Source organism: Triticum aestivum, chromosome 4B (assembly GCF_018294505.1).
Source record: "Triticum aestivum cultivar Chinese Spring chromosome 4B, IWGSC CS RefSeq v2.1, whole genome shotgun sequence".
Taxonomy (NCBI): Eukaryota; Viridiplantae; Streptophyta; class Magnoliopsida; order Poales; family Poaceae; genus Triticum; species Triticum aestivum.
This window is the reverse complement of record NC_057804.1, coordinates 68624518-68641826: the sequence shown is the minus strand read 5'-3', so window position 1 is coordinate 68641826 and position 17309 is coordinate 68624518. Positions and strand designations below refer to the sequence as shown.

The 17309-nt window shown below is 48.1% G+C and overlaps 1 protein-coding gene across 1 annotated transcript; it reads left to right on the top strand.

The window, feature by feature from the left end:
* The first annotated feature begins 5763 nt into the window (after positions 1-5763).
* On the top strand, positions 5764-7431 carry LOC123094442 (probable CCR4-associated factor 1 homolog 11). The gene has a single exon (XM_044516450.1). It carries the CDS (start codon positions 5802-5804, stop codon positions 6711-6713), a length of 912 nt encoding a protein of 303 aa, XP_044372385.1. The 5' UTR covers positions 5764-5801; the 3' UTR covers positions 6714-7431.
* Positions 7432-17309: the final 9878 nt, after the last annotated feature.

Genomic DNA, 17309 nt, shown 5'->3' with positions numbered 1-17309 from the left:
CGTCCACCCGCAGCAAACATCACATTGGTAAGCTACCTAATTGACACAGACAACTGGACTTGGCAGCGGGAGCTTATCTGTGAAAACTTCATCACTCTGGATGCAGAAGCAATCTTGAACATTCCACTACGCGCAGGAGGAGGGGATGATTTCTTGGCATGGGCACATGAAATATCAGGCAACTACAACGTTAAGTCGGCGTACCGAGCTCTAGTGACTCGTAACGAGCTTCAGGCTCTAGAGGAAGGGCAGGCTACCGGACCTTCAACAGATAAACAACGGATGTGGAATGACCTCTAGAAATTGAATGTTTTGCCCAAGGTGCGTGTGTTCTTTTGGCGAGTGCTGCGAGGTATATTACCAGATGAAAGCACGCTCATGCACCGGCACATCCGACAACAAAATCTATGCAAGATTTGTCTGGCTTCGCAGGAGAACCTATTGCATGCATTCTTGGAGTGCTCACATGCAAGACAGTTCTGGGAAGAGGCGCAGCAACTCTTCGACTTCAAGCTACCGCGGCTCCATCCTGTGACCTGGGACGAAGACATCATTTGTGATGACCGCTTTGCTTCCAGGGACCGAGCAGTGACCGTTTCGGTCATGTGGTCCATTTGGCACTCGAGGAACAGATTGACACATGGTGAGGATCAGCTCGATCCGGCAAGCTCTGTACGACGCACTCGGGAGGCGTTATCTCTTCTTGAGGTGCCGCGGCAACTAGCACTGATCATGCCTGGGCATGGGTGGCGGCCGCCCGACGAGGGTTTCGTCACCATCAACACTGATGCGGCAATCAAACGAGAAGATGGCAAAGGAGGAGCAGGGGGCGTTGCCCGATCCTCTTGCTCATTTCTGGGTGCATGGAGCAAGCCATACCCCGGAGTTACGGATCCCTTCATTGCAGAGGCGATGGCAGTGCGCGACGAAGTTATCTTCGCATGTCTGAGGGGTTTTTCACACATCATTGTGGAGATGGACTGCTCGGAGGTCGCCAACCTCTGGATCACTCGCCACGGCTCTCGATCGGTCGTGGCACCTATTCTGTTAGAAATTGGAGAGCTCTCAGGTAGTTTCACTTTTTTTGATATTTGCCATATTGTAAGATCGGCTAACGGTCCTGCTCATATTTGTGCCAAGCAAGCTTGCACAATTGACGTGACCGAAAGCTGGATCGAAAGTACTCCGAGCTTCCTGATCACTGGTCTCTTGGCAGACTGCCCAGCGAACGCTTTTAAATAATAAAGCTCTCACTATTTCCCTCGCAAAAATATACTACTCCTATATCTAACAGAGAAAAAAAAAATCTCCAGGTCGTGTCTATCATCTCTTCCCCTCCCAATCTTTCCCCATGCTAGTGGTTAGAGCCGGAGGAGCTCTATCACGACCTTGCTATCCACTACGCGCCGGTGGACTAGCACGCAGGTGGTGAGAGCGGAGGAGCTCCTTCACGTCGTGGCTCTGCTCTGGGTCATCCTCGCACCGGCGGCCTCAGACGAATCAGAGACAGCCATCTCGGCGCAGACCGGGTTCCAGTGGGATGGGTCACTGGCCTGCCCCCGCGGCCCCGCCTCCTCTCTGCCGCCATCAACGCCCGCAAGAGATGGAATTGCCTGATGCAATCATTCCTGCCATGTCCCTTGCAAGCCATCACCGCGCAACTGATTCCTGCTCGTGCAGGCGGCCTCGGATGCACCTAACGCGACCATCCCCAGGCAGCGGATTGAGTATGTGCGCCCGACCCTCCTCTGCTTCGGGCCCTCCCTGTGCCGGCCGCCCTTGCCTTCACGCAACTGTGCCTAAGGACATGATTCGAAGTTTTAGCTGCAGGTGGCTTACCCTGATGGATACCATTAGGAACTTCTCCACCGCCAGCCACATCATCCTTTGAAGTCGTCCGGATGACTGGTGAGTCCCACCTCACCTTTTAGTTTAGATTTGGGTTCCACACCACGATTTACATGTCAGCATATGATGGGAAATGAGCATGACGTGCTAATTGGTCTCTTCCTTCGTTATATTGTTTTAGTTTTATTCATACAAGTGAATATCCAATCTCAGCAGACCCAATTCAAGAATAAGTAGTTGCCCTTCAAAGACCAGGTACGCCACACTTGGCCTCACTACTAAACTCGGCCTTTTTGCTTTTTATTTTCCAGTTGTTGTTCAACCTTTGCAAATGATGAGAGGAAGACAAGGAGAATGATGCAATATTGTAAGTCGCATCCCTATTTTTCATTTATTTACCTATATGCTTGACTCCTTTTTTCTTGGTTTAATGCACGATATGTTTGCAGTATCTAATTATAGTTTAGGGTAGAATATGTATTAATCCTGTTTTTTCTTATGGAAATGGCAGGAGCATTGCCAATGCATCTACTTATTGGACGTGGACTGTCATATTCCCATCGGCATATCAAATATATTTCTTTATAGCAACGCCATGGATTTCCTATCATGTTTAGCTTCACTCCAAGGCAAGCTACACCCCCACCTCTCTCTCATGGAATTTGTACAGAACACTATCAATGAGACTGAACCTCATGTCTCAGATTTTGTTTCAATGAGACTGAACCTCATGTCTTTTGGATTTGTCGTTGACTTTTCCATTTATTCGAGGCCCAATCAAGAAAGTTCATGTAATTTTCTGGCTGAATTTCTTTGCCTACCTACCCGGGACACTTTTATATTGAGAATTATAGTTGGTGCATTTAAGATATGAACATATGTTTGGTACAAGGTAATTATGCCAGTAGCGTATTTTGGGGATTATTAGTACACTTGAATTCTTAGAAGACACTCTTTTCGACCCATAGCAGCAAGATTTTGGTCTTCAACTCTTTTGCAGGAAAAGTGCTACTGATAATACAAAGGTATACATGAAATAATAGACTACTGAAGAGTTGATCAGCTCAACTCCGTTGAAATATCTTAAGAGGATGAGATAAATGCCTTCGCAAAAAAAAGCATAATGTACGCAATACCATCTGAAAGGAAAATTACTATCTCCAAGACTTCAACCACCTTATATGGAATGCCTCTGCCTATTGTTGACTCTCATTTGTGTGCCATATAGTACATTTATGTACTTGAGATAAGATGTAACATTCTAAAGTTATGCTGTTTATATCACCTTACGTTATCTGTGATATCGGGTTATTCCCATTTAATACAATTTTTCATTAATTGTCCATATTTCTATGGAAAACAACATCGTTTATAAATGATGCAAGAGCATATTTATCTTAATATATATTAATCATGTGTGCTTGGACACAAGTTGTATTGTTCTTATTCATGTGGACTTCTAATCTATAGTCTTTCAACTAATGTTTCACGCATTTATCTCGTGATTTTAGCATGTGTTCCTGCAGCAACGCGCGGGGTATCATCTAGTTCATACAAAGATAAAGGATGTCAACTAAGGATGACAATTTTATCCATCGACATGAATACCCGTGGATATCTGACCCGAATTGGCAGGGTTTGAGTACAGTTTTATACCCATGGACAATGGCCGAACCCGACTAATGGTGGATTGGGCATGGATATAATTATGTACCCATGGGTATATCCAAACCCGACCCGGTTATATGACTTGCAGCCAATAGATATTCTGTGATTCTGTCCCACTATTTATCCTCCATCGTAAATTTTTTCTTTATCTTAAGGAAATATACCCACTTTACTCCACCACCCATTCCCATTCCCATGTATCTTCGTTAAACGATTCATCATTAAGGATTCTCGTCTCCTCGACTTACTCTTCCCACATCCCTCGATATAGCCAGTGCCACCGGTCCTCCACATATGGTGCATCCCTCCAGCAAGCAGTGCATGTGGCCAGTGTCAGCGCAGCTGCGTATATCCCCCGCCCTCTCCCTCTCTGCTTCTTCAAGCAAGCAACAGATCAACAGTGAACACGTGAGGCGGCACAAGGCGAGGTGGAGCACGCGATGCACAGCAAGGCGGCGTACAAGAGCATTGCGGCACGCCGGACCAGGCGCACGTTGGCAACCTCTCGAAGCATGAGGAGCTGCAGGACCACGCCGAGGACGCGAGGACCTCTCGAAGCAACCAATGTTCGGGGTTTCTTGTTGTTGCTCCTGTACGTCTGGTGTTCCTGTAAGTGGATATGCAGAACGTGCTTGTTTGTCACTTGATGCCAAACTATTCCTGGAATTCGCAATAGTAATTGGAGTAGTCAAGTAGAGAATTATAGAGTGGTTAGTTGTGGCAGTCAGAAAATGGACCTTTTTGTTTCGTTTAGCACATCAGTCAGGTTTCACTTTTGGACACATATCAGTAGATATGCATTCTCTTTTACCAAATTAGCCAGGTTTCATTTTTGAATTTCAGTCAAGATAGTTATGAATGATTAACTTTCATTCGAATCAGTTGATAATTTGGGCAGGTCTGACTTATTCCCCAAAAGAAGAAAGATGGAAAAATGAAGCGATGTTGGCAGTGGACAGACAATCAAAGTTGATGTTCACCATTGACCTCACGTAATTAAAGCATTCGCTCAACTTGGTCTTTGTTATGCATTTTTGTTATGCATTTTTAATTATTTAGTTAATCCCTGGAAGCACTGTAGTGTTGCATCTTTGGTAAAATAATGAATAATTAGTTATTAGCTGGTGTGGTTGTAAAAACTGTAATTCAGGTATCACAATTTCGAATTTGTACAGTTTAGGCATTATGTACCTTGATTCGTTGCACCTGAAACTGAAGACCTTTTTTTTTGCATGTATAGCTTAATGGCTTCTCATGATGGAGCACAAGGCTTCGTTGTGTTTAGCGTTGGAAATGTTAATTCAACTAGTACACACAAGGCCACAACATCTAATTCTGCTACTAGTGCGGGAGCATCACAACTCAGAAGCATGGTGATGGATCTGTTAGAGTTGGTAATAAGGGAAAGCGCACATCAGGTCTTCTATGAGAAGGGAATTTTGAGGAACATTTTATTGATGGGGAATTCAAAACTAAGTATATCTAATGTGAGAAACTAGGACTGGGAAACCTGTAGTTGTGCTTATTTGATGTTGTGCTATGTCATTTTGTCATAATCAGAGAGCTTGTTTTATACTTTGATTTGTCCTATGTCACCGTGACAATTTGAGAATTTATTTGATGTTGTCAACTTATGCAATGTAATTTTGTAAAACACTGTAAGTTCATGTAAATGTCATGCTATTTCTTGAGCTATTATGTATATGTTTTTGTAGGACCCAATGGATATCCACTAGATATGGATATCCATAGGGTTTGGACATGGATGCAATTTTTTACCCGTGGGTTTTTTCTTGGATGGATAAAGAATGTCTCCGTGGATTTGGATACGGATTTGGTATTGTTCAACCCGAACCGAACCCAACCCATTGCCATCCTTATTGTCAACTCAAGAAGTAGCTAAATTTCAACTAGAAAAATAAAGGTCAAAAAGATAAAGGATTTTATTTTATTTTTTTCAAAGTGGGAGCATGTTATTTCGGGACAAAAATTTGCTGCGTCCTTTCCCACCGTTATCTCATGTGGCATGTCCACATGGACTCAAATACTACTTGCCAGTGGAGAGATCATGATAAACAAGACCATGATTGTTTGTTCTTGGCAAACCGCTTTAGCTTCTCTGAATTACAGCCGGTCCGTGTCCCACCACCGCAATAGCCTTCCTCGTCCGACTACGACTACGACTCCACTCCCTCTCCTTCCTTATAATGCCAACACACCACCCGCCTAGCTAACACGAACGCAAAGCTACAAGCTTCTCTGGTTGATTAGAGGCGTCCATCGGCATGAACCCGGCCGCCGGTATGTTCCCAATGTTTCCACCGCCACCGCCGCCACCTTTCCACTACGCGTTCCCGATGCAGCCCCCGCCGTACTTCTACCATGCACCAATGTCGCCGGTATGGCCGTCGTCGCCGGTCCCTGTGCGCTCCGTGTGGGCGTCCAACTTCAAGTACGAATCGGCCAACCTCCGCCACGTCGCCAGGAACGCCCAGTACGTCTCCATCGCCGTGCACTACCCGGGCGTTGTCCACCACCCCAACCAGGACCACAACGCCCTCACCGCCGAGCAGCGCTACGCTCTCGTGAAGGCCAACGTGGACGACCTGAAGCCGCTCCAGCTCGGCATCGCCCTCTACGACAGCGACGGCGGGTACCTCGCCGCCTGGGAGTTCAACCTCCGCGACTTCCGCCCCCAGGCCGACCCGCACGACGAGAACTCCCTCGCGTACCTCGCCGGCCGCGGCCTCGACGTCGGCGCGCTCCGCGACCACGGCGTCAGCGCCGACATGCTACGCGCGAAGCTGTTTGAATCCGGCCTGATCAGCGCTCGGCCTCGGCATGGGCGGTCGCGGAGTTGGATCACCTACGCTGGGGCCTACCATGTCGCATACCTGTTCAAAATTGTCACCGGCGGCGCCCCGCTGCCGCGAGACGTGGCCGGGTTCAACGGCGCCGTGCGGCGTTACCTCGGCGACCAGGTCTATGATGTCGCCAAGCTGGCGGCCGACTGCCCGGCCATGCCGCTTGGGCTGGAGAGTGTCGCCGATTACCTCGGCTTTCATCCGCCGCTGGGGAGCCCTCGCCTCGCAGCTGCCGCCGGCGTGCGCGCGCTGCAGGTCTTCATGCGGCTGAAGTACGTAGAGCTCGGCGGCGACGTGCGAAAATACCGGGGTCTTCTTAAAGGCCTGCACTAGCTAGGTCGATCTCAAACCAACAATGATGAGCCGAGAATTCGAAGCTCGTGCAAGGAAGACTGGCTTGCGTCCATGGTAACTCTGATCAAGTCCTTGAAGTCCGAAGTCTGAAGGATCCCGTTTCAAAAAAAGTCAAAAAAAAACAGTACTCCTTCCTATCGAAGAGAGTACTAAACCAGCGGCAATTAACATGGATCGAAGAGAGTACTACAGTTTTACAGTTCTCTTAGTATTATAGTATATACAGTTTTTAAAAAGAGTTCAAGGACTAGATTTCGGTAAAGTCCGAAAATTTCCGTTTCAGTGAAGTTTCTTAGCTTTCTCAACAACAAAAAAGTTCAGGTAACAGGTACTGTAGAAGGAAGTACAGAGGGTTCAGCGCTGACGTGGAGAGGTACCGAGGTGTTATTCAAGCCATCCACTATTGGTCGATCTGACACCAACAATGCTGAGTCGATAATTCGAAGTTCGTGCAAGGAAGACTGGTGCCGACTTGCATCCTTTGGTAGCTCTGATCAAGCTCTTGAAGTCTCAAGAATTAGTAGGAGTATTGCACTTTTGAAGTTCAATTATTAGACTTTCTTTTTTCCAGTAAAGCTTCAAACTAGTAACTTAGGATGACGCGCGCTTTGCCGCACCGCCCTTCAATCCTGAGTTAAAAACTCTTTTTTGTAGTGGATTGCTACAATTGGTTGCTTTGTTTTATGTTTCACCTAAATTGGGTTGTTTTTTCGCTCATACGTGCAATTTGATGCGTGAAATGGACTGAGATGCTATGTTCTTACATAAATCAACATGTGAGTGCACCCCAAACACAACACAACAACAGTTATTTCCTCCCTTACATGTGGGCCTATTAGCGACACCCAAAGCCCCGACACACTAGGGGCCAACATTGCTAGGGAGCTTACAATTTGTAATGATTATTAAACATGTAATCTTCCACCCAACAAATTTAGGTGCTAATGAAATGTTCTTTTTGTTGTCAAAGCCAATAAGAACATGCGACACAAACATTTAAGGATATGTTTTACTCCAGGACATGACCATATACCTCCATTAACCAAGAAGTTCAGGAATTCCATTCTGGGCATATATGGCTCATAATTAAATATCACCTTTTTTCTTCACTGAATAAATATGTTCATCGAACTATAAGGATTGTAGTCTACCACAAGTATAAACCTTACTATCTAGTAAGATTTTTTCAGTCTTCTTGAAACGAACTAAAGATATTTGCAAAAAAAACATTATTAAGATGCTATGCACACATTCTTATCTTATATCTTCTCCGTCGAGCAAGGAAACATCATCCTATTCCAAAAAAAATGCAATAAATTCTAGTTAAAGATCTTTGGTAGCCAAATCAAAAAGCTTGGAATGTTGATCTGAGTTAATCTCTGTTCACTCTTGAGATAGCTAATAATATTCTTCAGATTCCTATAGTTGCAGCTGCTGGGAAACTATGCTTTGATTTGGAAACTAATAACATTCTCCTTCAAAAGTACATATAGGCATTTTTTCAACCACCTTGAGTTGTTGGCTAGACAATGGCCGAAAGAGGTTCATCCACAAACCATTGCTCTTATAAACTAAGTTTGGCAAGACAAACTCATGACGCTACGGTACAAACATTTGCTTGGAGGCTTTTCAGGAAAGCGCTTCCTAAGGGTAAGAGAGCAAGTAAATTCTCTAAACACAAAAATGAAAATTGCTCCGGGTGTGGAAATATAGAGGATGAAATGCACATGTTTTTCCTTTGCCCTTTCTCTAAGCAGCCCGGTTTTGTTCTCCATGGTTTATTAAAACAGAAATCCTTGCTGTAACTATTCATTTTATTAGAGCGTGTTTGGATTTCGCTTTCAGGTCCCGAACCCTCCCGCGACCCCCGTGTCGCCTCCCCCAGCGGTGGCGGGGGAAACATAGTCACGCCGCCGCGGCCCCCTCCCCACCTCGCCCCACCTCCTCGCCGCCATCGGAGGAGCGGTCGGCGAAGTCGCGCTAACTCCCAGGAAGGTGACGGCGGGGCGGCTCGGCTGTCATCTTCCCCTTTTTCCCGTCGACGTTCGCCGCACACCGACGCCGGCGTGTCTCCGCCCTGGCCCGCCCCTTCCTGTCAGGCTCTGGCTGCCCCTAGTCCTCGCTGACACGTCCTCCCCCTCCCCCTCCTTCTGTGCCAGATCCATGACGGCCGCCAGCACCCCTGCTGCTGCTGGCGCCAAATTCCAAGAGGACGGTACTGGGGCTTCTTGGTCGGGTTGGTCGGCCCTAGGGACGCCGCGGTGGCTCCCCCTGACGGTGTCCTAGACTAGGGGTACTCACCATGTCGTATCCCGATCTCTTGGATTGGGCCGAGGACCCCCAAGGCCGTTTACTCATGAGCCAGTTCAGACAGCCCCTGCCGCATATAAGGAAGACTCCACAAGACTTGGCGCCCAAGACAAGGACTCTCCTAAAACCTTAGGCCTCCGGTGTATTATATAAACCAAGGCCAGGCTAGTCAATAGGCATCTCATATTCATTACTACAACCTCGTGGTAGATACATGTACTCTGTACTACACCCCATATGAATACAATCAAAAGCAGCATGTAGGGTATTATCTCTTTGAGAGAGCCCGAAGCTAGGTAAAACCCCATGTTCATGTTACCATCGCTCCAAGACGCCTAGCTTAGGACCCCTACTACGAGATACGACGGATATAGAACTGACATTGGTGCTTTCATTGAGAGCCTCCTAGGTGTCGTCGCGTTGTGATGGATCTTCAACAGACACCAAATCAGGTGTTACAGTTTCTGTTTATTTCGTTTTACATAGATTAATTATTTTGCAAAAGTATGGCTGCCATTCTATGTGATATTTTTCACAGATCGGATTCGCGTCCGCGCGTAGAAGCTATCTAAGAGCATCTCCAACAGCCGCGCATCGCGCCGCGCAAAAAACTAGTTTGCCGCGCGTGCTTCGGCTGGTTTAGCGTGGCCGCCAGCGCTGGCTCCAACTGCTGCGCTAAAATGCAGCGCGCGCGCCGCTCCAGCAGCGCGCAAAAAATGCAGCGCACGCGACTCACCGGGGCATTGCATATATGGCATTTTGGGCACAAAATGAATTTGAAACATTCAGAATGCAATGAACATGACATATAAAATTTCACACAAACAAGTTGATGAATAAAAGTTCATGCCCACAAGTTCAAAATCATGCCCACAAGTTCATCCAATCAAGTTCAAAATGCAAACCAAGTTCAAGACACAAATGAAAGACACATCAATCCTCTTCGTCGTCTTCGTCCTCATCTACCGAAGACGATTCTTCTGCCTCCGAAGATGAATCTTCCTTCCTCTCCTCATCACGCACCGCATCACGTGAAGCTCCGATGGTGTTGGCAAGATCTTCAATGGCATATTCATGGGAATGTGTGTGAGGAGGCACATCGAAAGACATTCCACCCATGGCGGCCGGAGGTGCACCACATTGGGGAGCTTTGAGGGAGCGGCGGCGGCACAGGACGGCGCCGGCGCGACGCCACCCGTCGCCGTGGTCATCCGCGGCGGCTAGAAGAGGCTGCGCGTGAGGCCGACGCTCGGCGGAGCTCCGGCGATGGCAAGGCCAATGCACCCCGCGCTAGGGTTTCTGGTGGCGGCGGCAGCGGCGACAGCGAGGGAGGGGTCGCGACTGTAGGATGGGGTGAGCGGGGTGCCGGCGCGTGTGTCCATGGGTGCAGTTCGCCGGCGTCGGCGCGCGCGGGGCGTAGGAGGCGGAGAGGAGAGAGTGCGGCGCGAGCGCTCGAGTGTGCCGCGCGCGGAAGCGGGCGCCCCAAATACAGCGCGCGAGATAGCGAATCCAACCTCGCGCCCAACTCCTTATACCGCGCACGCGGTTATTGCGCGCCCGCTGGAGCCACCTGCCGGGTTGCGCGCACGCTAAAATGGCCAAATTTGCGGCGCGGTGCTTGTTTAGCGCGGCTGTTGGAGATGCTCTAAGAGAAAGGCGTGTCGGGTTATACGTGTTAAACGTTGTATTCTGTGTATATATGCGGTGTATGTATAAACCGCGTATATCACGTTGTGTGCGTACATGTGTATCACGTTAGGTGGTTGGGCTGGTAGGATCGATCTCCTATGTTGTTGTAGTTATCCTGTAGATAACGAGATCGATCCTAACCTCCTCTAATCTCCTACGTCTTGTAATCTCTTTGGCCTAGCGCCCTATTTAACAAGTACGCGTCCCTGCCTAAGCTGGCATAAGCTTAACCTAGTTTTCACATGGTATACAGAGCCATCCCTCTTCACCGCACCTAGCCATGTCAAGTTCTTCGTCTTCCGTTGCCATGACTGCATCCTCAATCGCTGCTCTCAGCCACACCATCACCGAGAATCTCACGCGCGAGAACTTTCTCGTGTGGAGGATGCAAGTCCTGCCGCACATCAAGGCGGCAGGGATGACCGGCTACATCAACGGCTCCATCAAGGAGCCCGCTGCTGAGATCGCTACGGAGAGAGAAGTCTCTGGTAAGAAGGTGGTCACCTCCGTGGCCAACCCCGAGCACACCATATGGGTCACCCAGGACCAGCAGGTTCTCACTTTTTTGATTGCATCGCTGTCTCGAGAGGTCATGATGCAGGTCAGCACATGCACTACCGCGGTGACACTCTGGGTTGCGCTCCTACAGAGCTTCTCGTCGCAATCCAGGGCGAGGGTGATCCAGCTCCGCTCACAGCTCGAGCATTCCCGCGAGGGCGATCTTTCGGCGGCGGCCTACTTCACCAAGATGAAGGGCATCGCCGACGAACTTGCAGCCACCGACAAGCCACTTGATGAGGATGATGTGGTCGACCACATCCTGCAAGGTCTTCTTCATGAGACTGACTATAATGGGTTCGTCTCCGCCATCTCCATGCGCACGGCAACCGAGCAGCCGATCGGCCTCAACGAGCTCTTCTCACTGCTGCTCTCCGCAGAAGCTCGCATCGCCGCCCAAACCGCCTCCTACTCCGCAAACCTTGCGGACAGGGGCGATGGCCGCGGCGGCGGCACCTACAGCCGCCCTGGTGGCGGCAACGGCGGTGGCTCCCGCGGCTTCAACAACAACAGCGTGGGTGGCTAGCGCTACTCCGATAACTCTGGCAACGGTGGGTCTGGAGGCGCGCCGTGACAAGGTGGTGGTGACCGCGGTGATCGCAGTGACCGCGAGAAGTGTCAGATCTGCAAGATGGAGCGGCATGGAGCTTGGCGCTGCAGAAAGCGCTATGATCGCAACTACAACAATAACGTTCGCAACCCTGCAGGCGGAGGTGGTGGTGGAGGAAACCGTTCGGTCAATGCTGTTCACTCCTATGGAGTGGACACAAATTGGTACCTCGACACCGGAGCAACCGATCATGTGACAGGGGAGCTGGAGAAGCTTGATGTTCGGGATCGGTACACTGGCACAGAACAAATCCACACCATGAGTGGTCAAGGTATGGACATTGCTCACATCGGTCATTCGGTTCTCACTACCCCTCATGGCTCTCTCAAACTAAATAACATCATCCATGCACCAGAATCAGATCAAAGTTTACTTTCTGCCTACAAGCTTATTCGTGATAACCATGCCTTTCTTGAAGTTTACCCTGAAATTTTCTTTGTTAATGACTGAGCCACCCGGAGAACCGTTCTTCAAAGCAAGAGTAGGGGACGTTTGTTCCCTATTTCGCCGCCATGATGCTCCTTCTCGTCAAGCTCTCAGTGTGATCAAGCCATCTACCTCAAGATGGCACAAGCGCCTAGGGCATCCTGCCTTTCCGGTGGTTCTAATAAAAAAGATCATCTCCTTGTGTGTGATTCATGTCAGATGGCTAAGAGTCATCAACTCCCTTATTCTCGTTCTACTAGTGAATTAAAGGCTCCTTTAGAGCTAGTTTTTTCAGATGTGTGGGGTCCTGGACTCGTTTCTGTTGGTAGACAAAAGTACTATGTTAGCTTTATTGATGATTTCAGCAAGTTTAGTTGGATCTATTTGCTTAAAAATAAGTCTGATGTATTTGCAAAGTTTCATCTTTTCCAACAACATGTTGAACGTCTCTTTGATCGCAAAATTCTTGCCATGCAAATGGACTGGGGTGGTGAATACCAAAAACTCCATTCTTTCTTTGAGCACATAGGCATCACTCATCATGTTTCCTGTCCACATGCTCACCAACAGAACGGCTCCGCTGAAAGAAAACATAGGCACATAGTGGATGTGGGTCTCTCCCTCCTTGCGCATGCCTACATGCCATTGAAGTTTTGGGACGAAGCGTTCCTCACAGCTGTCTACCTCATCAATCGTGTTCCTAGCAGAGTCATTAATAATCAAACCCCTCTTGAACGTCTCTTTGGCACCAAACCAAATTACACATTCCTTCGCATTTTTGGTTGTGCAGTTTGGCCAAATCTACATCCTTTTAATAAGCACAAGCTCGAGTTTTGTTCAAAACAGTGTGTTTGTCTGGGGTACAGTAGTCTTCATATGGGCTACAAGTGTTTGGATGTTGCTACTGGATGAGTCTATGTTTCTCGCAATGTGGTTTTTGATGGACAAGTGTTTCCTTTTGCCAAACTCCACCCCTACGCCGGCGCTCAACTTTGCAAAGAGCTTGTTCTTCTACCCGCCCATCTCCTCCCATCGCCAAACTTTTTCCCCGGGGGTGTAGTAGATCCTGCTGACCATGTGTCAATGTCTCATGAATCTATTGATCAAAACAATGCTAAAAGTGTGCAGGAATATAATGAAGCTACAGGAGAAAACTCGTATGATTTTATGTCAGGATCCGCAGCTACAGCACGCGGCGCAGAGGATCCGGACAGCGATCCCAGAGCTGATCTAGGCGGGATCTCCTCGGGATCAGCCTCGTCAGGTGTACCAGGCAGGCCAGGCGGGCTACACCTGCGGCTGGATCTGGTGGGCCAGGCGCACATGGCCCCGGTCGGCCCTTGTCACACCCGCGGGTCGCTCCCGTGGCGGGGCCAGGTAGGCCCTCTGCGCGCGGCTCCGGTCGGCTGCCGCCCGACCAGCCGCTGGAGCCCAACTCAGACACGCCAAGTGGCCGCTTCGGGGAGGCGGCTGCATCCTCGTCCGCTGATTCGCTGGTGCCGTCCCAGGAGCCGCACCAAGAGTTCCCTTCTGGATCTTATGTGGACTCCGGATCGGTTGTGTCTTCTTCTTCCAATCGACTTTAGCAACGTGATTCGCAACCTGCTCCGCCGCCTCCTGCATGCTCCCATACTAGGTCACAAAGTGGTATTGTTCAGCCTAAAATCTATATAGATGGTTGTGTTCATTGGGGTTCTTTTTGTGCCACAGGAGAACCGCAGAATCTGGGAGAAGCACTGGGTGAACACCGATGGAAGGAGGCAATGGATGAGGAATATGATGCTCTTATGAAAAACAAGACGTGGCGTTTGGTTTCACCAGTCAAGGGAAGGAATCTTATTGACTGCAAGTGGGTCTATAGGGTCAAGCGAAAATCTGATGGCACTATTGACATGTATAAGGCACGTTTAGTTGCCAAAGGTTTCAAGCAGAGGTACGGGCTTGATTACGGCGACACATTTAGTCCTGTAGTAAAAGCAGCTACTATCAGAATAATTCTTTCAGTTGCAGTCTCTAGAAACTGGTGCATTCGACAGCTAGATGTAAAGAACGCATTCTTGCATGGTGTTCTTGAAGAGGAAGTGTTCATGAGGCAACCTCCTGGGTATGAAAACTCCAGATTTCCACGTCATGTTTGTAAGCTTGAAAAGGCATTGTATGGGCTGAAACAGGCGCCTAGGGCTTGGTACTCTCGGTTATCTTCAAAGTTGCAATCTTCGGGGTTTTCTCCATCTAAGGCCGACACCTCATTGTTCTTTTATCATAGGCATGGGATAACCATTTTTATGCTCATTTATGTTGATGATATTGTTGTCACAAGTTCCTCATCTCAAGCAGTTGAAGCTCTCCTCAAGGACTTGAGAAAGGACTTTGCACTAAAGGATCTGGGCAGCCTGCCTTTCTTTCTCGGAATTGAGGTAAAACATGTACCAAGTGGAATTGTGTTGTCACAGGAAAAATATGTACAAGAAATACTTCAGAGGATGGGCATGAAGACATGTAAGCCATCACCTACGCCTTTGTCTGTCTCTGAAAAGTTGTCCCTTCATGATGGAGAGGTGCTTGGGGCAGAGGATGTCACCAGGTATAGAAGTATTGTAGGAGCATTGCAATACTTGACTTTGACTAGGCCAGATATTTCATACTCAGTAAACAAAGTTTGTCAATGTTTACATGCTCCTACTAGTGTCCATTGGACAGCCGTAAAAAGGATACTTAAATATCTTCAAGGAACCAAAGGTCATGGTCTAAAATTTGGAAAGTCAGATTCTATGCTAGTCAGTGCTTTTTCAGATGCAGACTGGGTAGGCTATCCTGATGACAGGAGGTCCACAGGAGGCTTTGCAGTATTCTTTGGAGGTAACTTGATATCCTGGTGTGCTCGCAAGCAACCTACTGTTTCTCGATCCAATACAGAAGCTGAGTACAAGGCATTAGCCAATGCTACTGCTGAAATTATTTGGGTCCAACATTTGCTAACAGAGTTGGGTGTTCATCATCCAAAAGCTGCATCACTCTGGTGTGATAATCTTGGTGCCACATACCTATCTGCTAATCCTATATTTCATGCCAGGACAAAACATATTGAAATTGACTATCATTTTGTTCGTGAACGGGCTGAAAAATTGTTGAATATAAGGTTTATACCCACTGGTGATCAAGTTGCAGACGCATTCACTAAGCCACTTACTTTGCACCAGCTGAAGGCATTCAGGCGCAATCTCAACTTAGATAGTTGTGATTGAGGGGGAGTGTTAAATATTGTATTCTGTGTATATACACAGTGTACGTATAAACCGTGTATATCACGTTGTGTGCGTGCGTGTGTATCACGTTAGGTGGTTGGGCTGGTAGGATCGACCTTCTATGTTGTTGTAGTTATCCTGTAGATAACGAGATCGATCTTAACCTCCTCTAATCTCCTATGTCTTGTAATCTCTTTGGTCTAGCACCTTATTTAATACGTACGCGTTCCTGCCTAAGCTGGCATACGCTTAACCTAGTTTTCACAATACGGATGACAGACGGCAAAGCGCCTGTGGAGAGCAGCGGCGGCAGGAGGCATGGCAGCCGAACCCTGCGCGCCCCTGACTAGCCGATCGGGGCCAGGCCCGTACGCTGGATGGGCGGCAGCACATGACCTGCTATAAAATAAAAACCCACTTGCGGTAATTTGGCGGAGGAGCTGGCGCAGTAGTACTGCCCATGCAATGCACAAACTTCAAATTGCTGGCAACGCACAGGCTGATTCGATCCTCTTTTTCTTTTAGCTATTATTTAATTACGAGATAGCCTATGCTTTTTGCTAACCATCTTCCCTTTGGGTACTTCCCGCATGTAAGTACTAGTACTAGTACAAGAGCTGCCTGTGTCCATGCAATAGAAGCAGCACACTTTTTTCTCTTTGGACTAGTGGTTGGGGCGCCATCCGGTGGCGCCGCCTGAGGGAAAGTTTGTGCGGTGCTAGGTAGGGTGGCGCCCTTTCCATGGAATTTTAGCTCTGATTGACAACATGCATGCATGCACAACTGATGCATTACATATAATGCTCCTTTTCATTAAAAAGTGAACCAAATTTCAGCAAATAAACAAGCAATTCTTCAAACATTCTGTTGGCAAGCATTCAACATAATTCCATAAACGAAAAATATAATTTTCTACAAAGATCTTATGTCAACTGTTTACTAACAATCCTAGGCATGATGGTGCGCTGCCTGGCATGTTGCTGCCCATTTAGCTGACTTGTTTGGTCTCTAAGAGGCTTAGTGCACATGTATATGTATTGCAACAGAGAAATTATAAGTTCAGAACAACTTAAACTGGTTGTAGAGATAATGCAGACCACCCATTATATTTTTTTTGCATATGTTTGTATTTATAGCACAAGAAAGAAGACATACAAAGATACAGCCTGATGGCATGGAAAATGCATTACAGATAACTCTTATTACTGTCACCGCGCTACACTGATCTGATGCTCGCCTTCCTCATCGTCTACTCGAGAAGCTGCTCGTCGGCGCCATCATTGACTTGCCATTGGAGTAGTCCTCAATGTAGACCATGTACCTCTCGTGGGTGTCATAGAAGTAGTGGTCGTCCACATAGACACAGACCTTGGCAATGACCTGACGCTGCACTCCATAGAAACTTTGGCAGGTCTACATACCTCAAACGGGATAAAGAAATCAACTCCTTCTATCAAAGGTCAGACCATGCGACAAATATGAAATAACAGGGCACTGGTGGAAAAAGGGCCTTTGGTCGCGGTTCGCAACTGCCATTAGTCGCGGTTGCGCAACCGCGACCGAACGGGCGCGACTAAAGGCCCCACCCTTTAGTCGCGGTTGCTTAAGAACCGCGACTAAAGGCCCGTCCACGTGGGCGCCAGGTGGCCGTCGGGGCGGAGGACCTTTAGTCGCGGTTCTTCTGGCCAACCGCGACTAAAAGCCGCCGCAGGTTTAGGGTTTTAGCCCCCCCCCCCC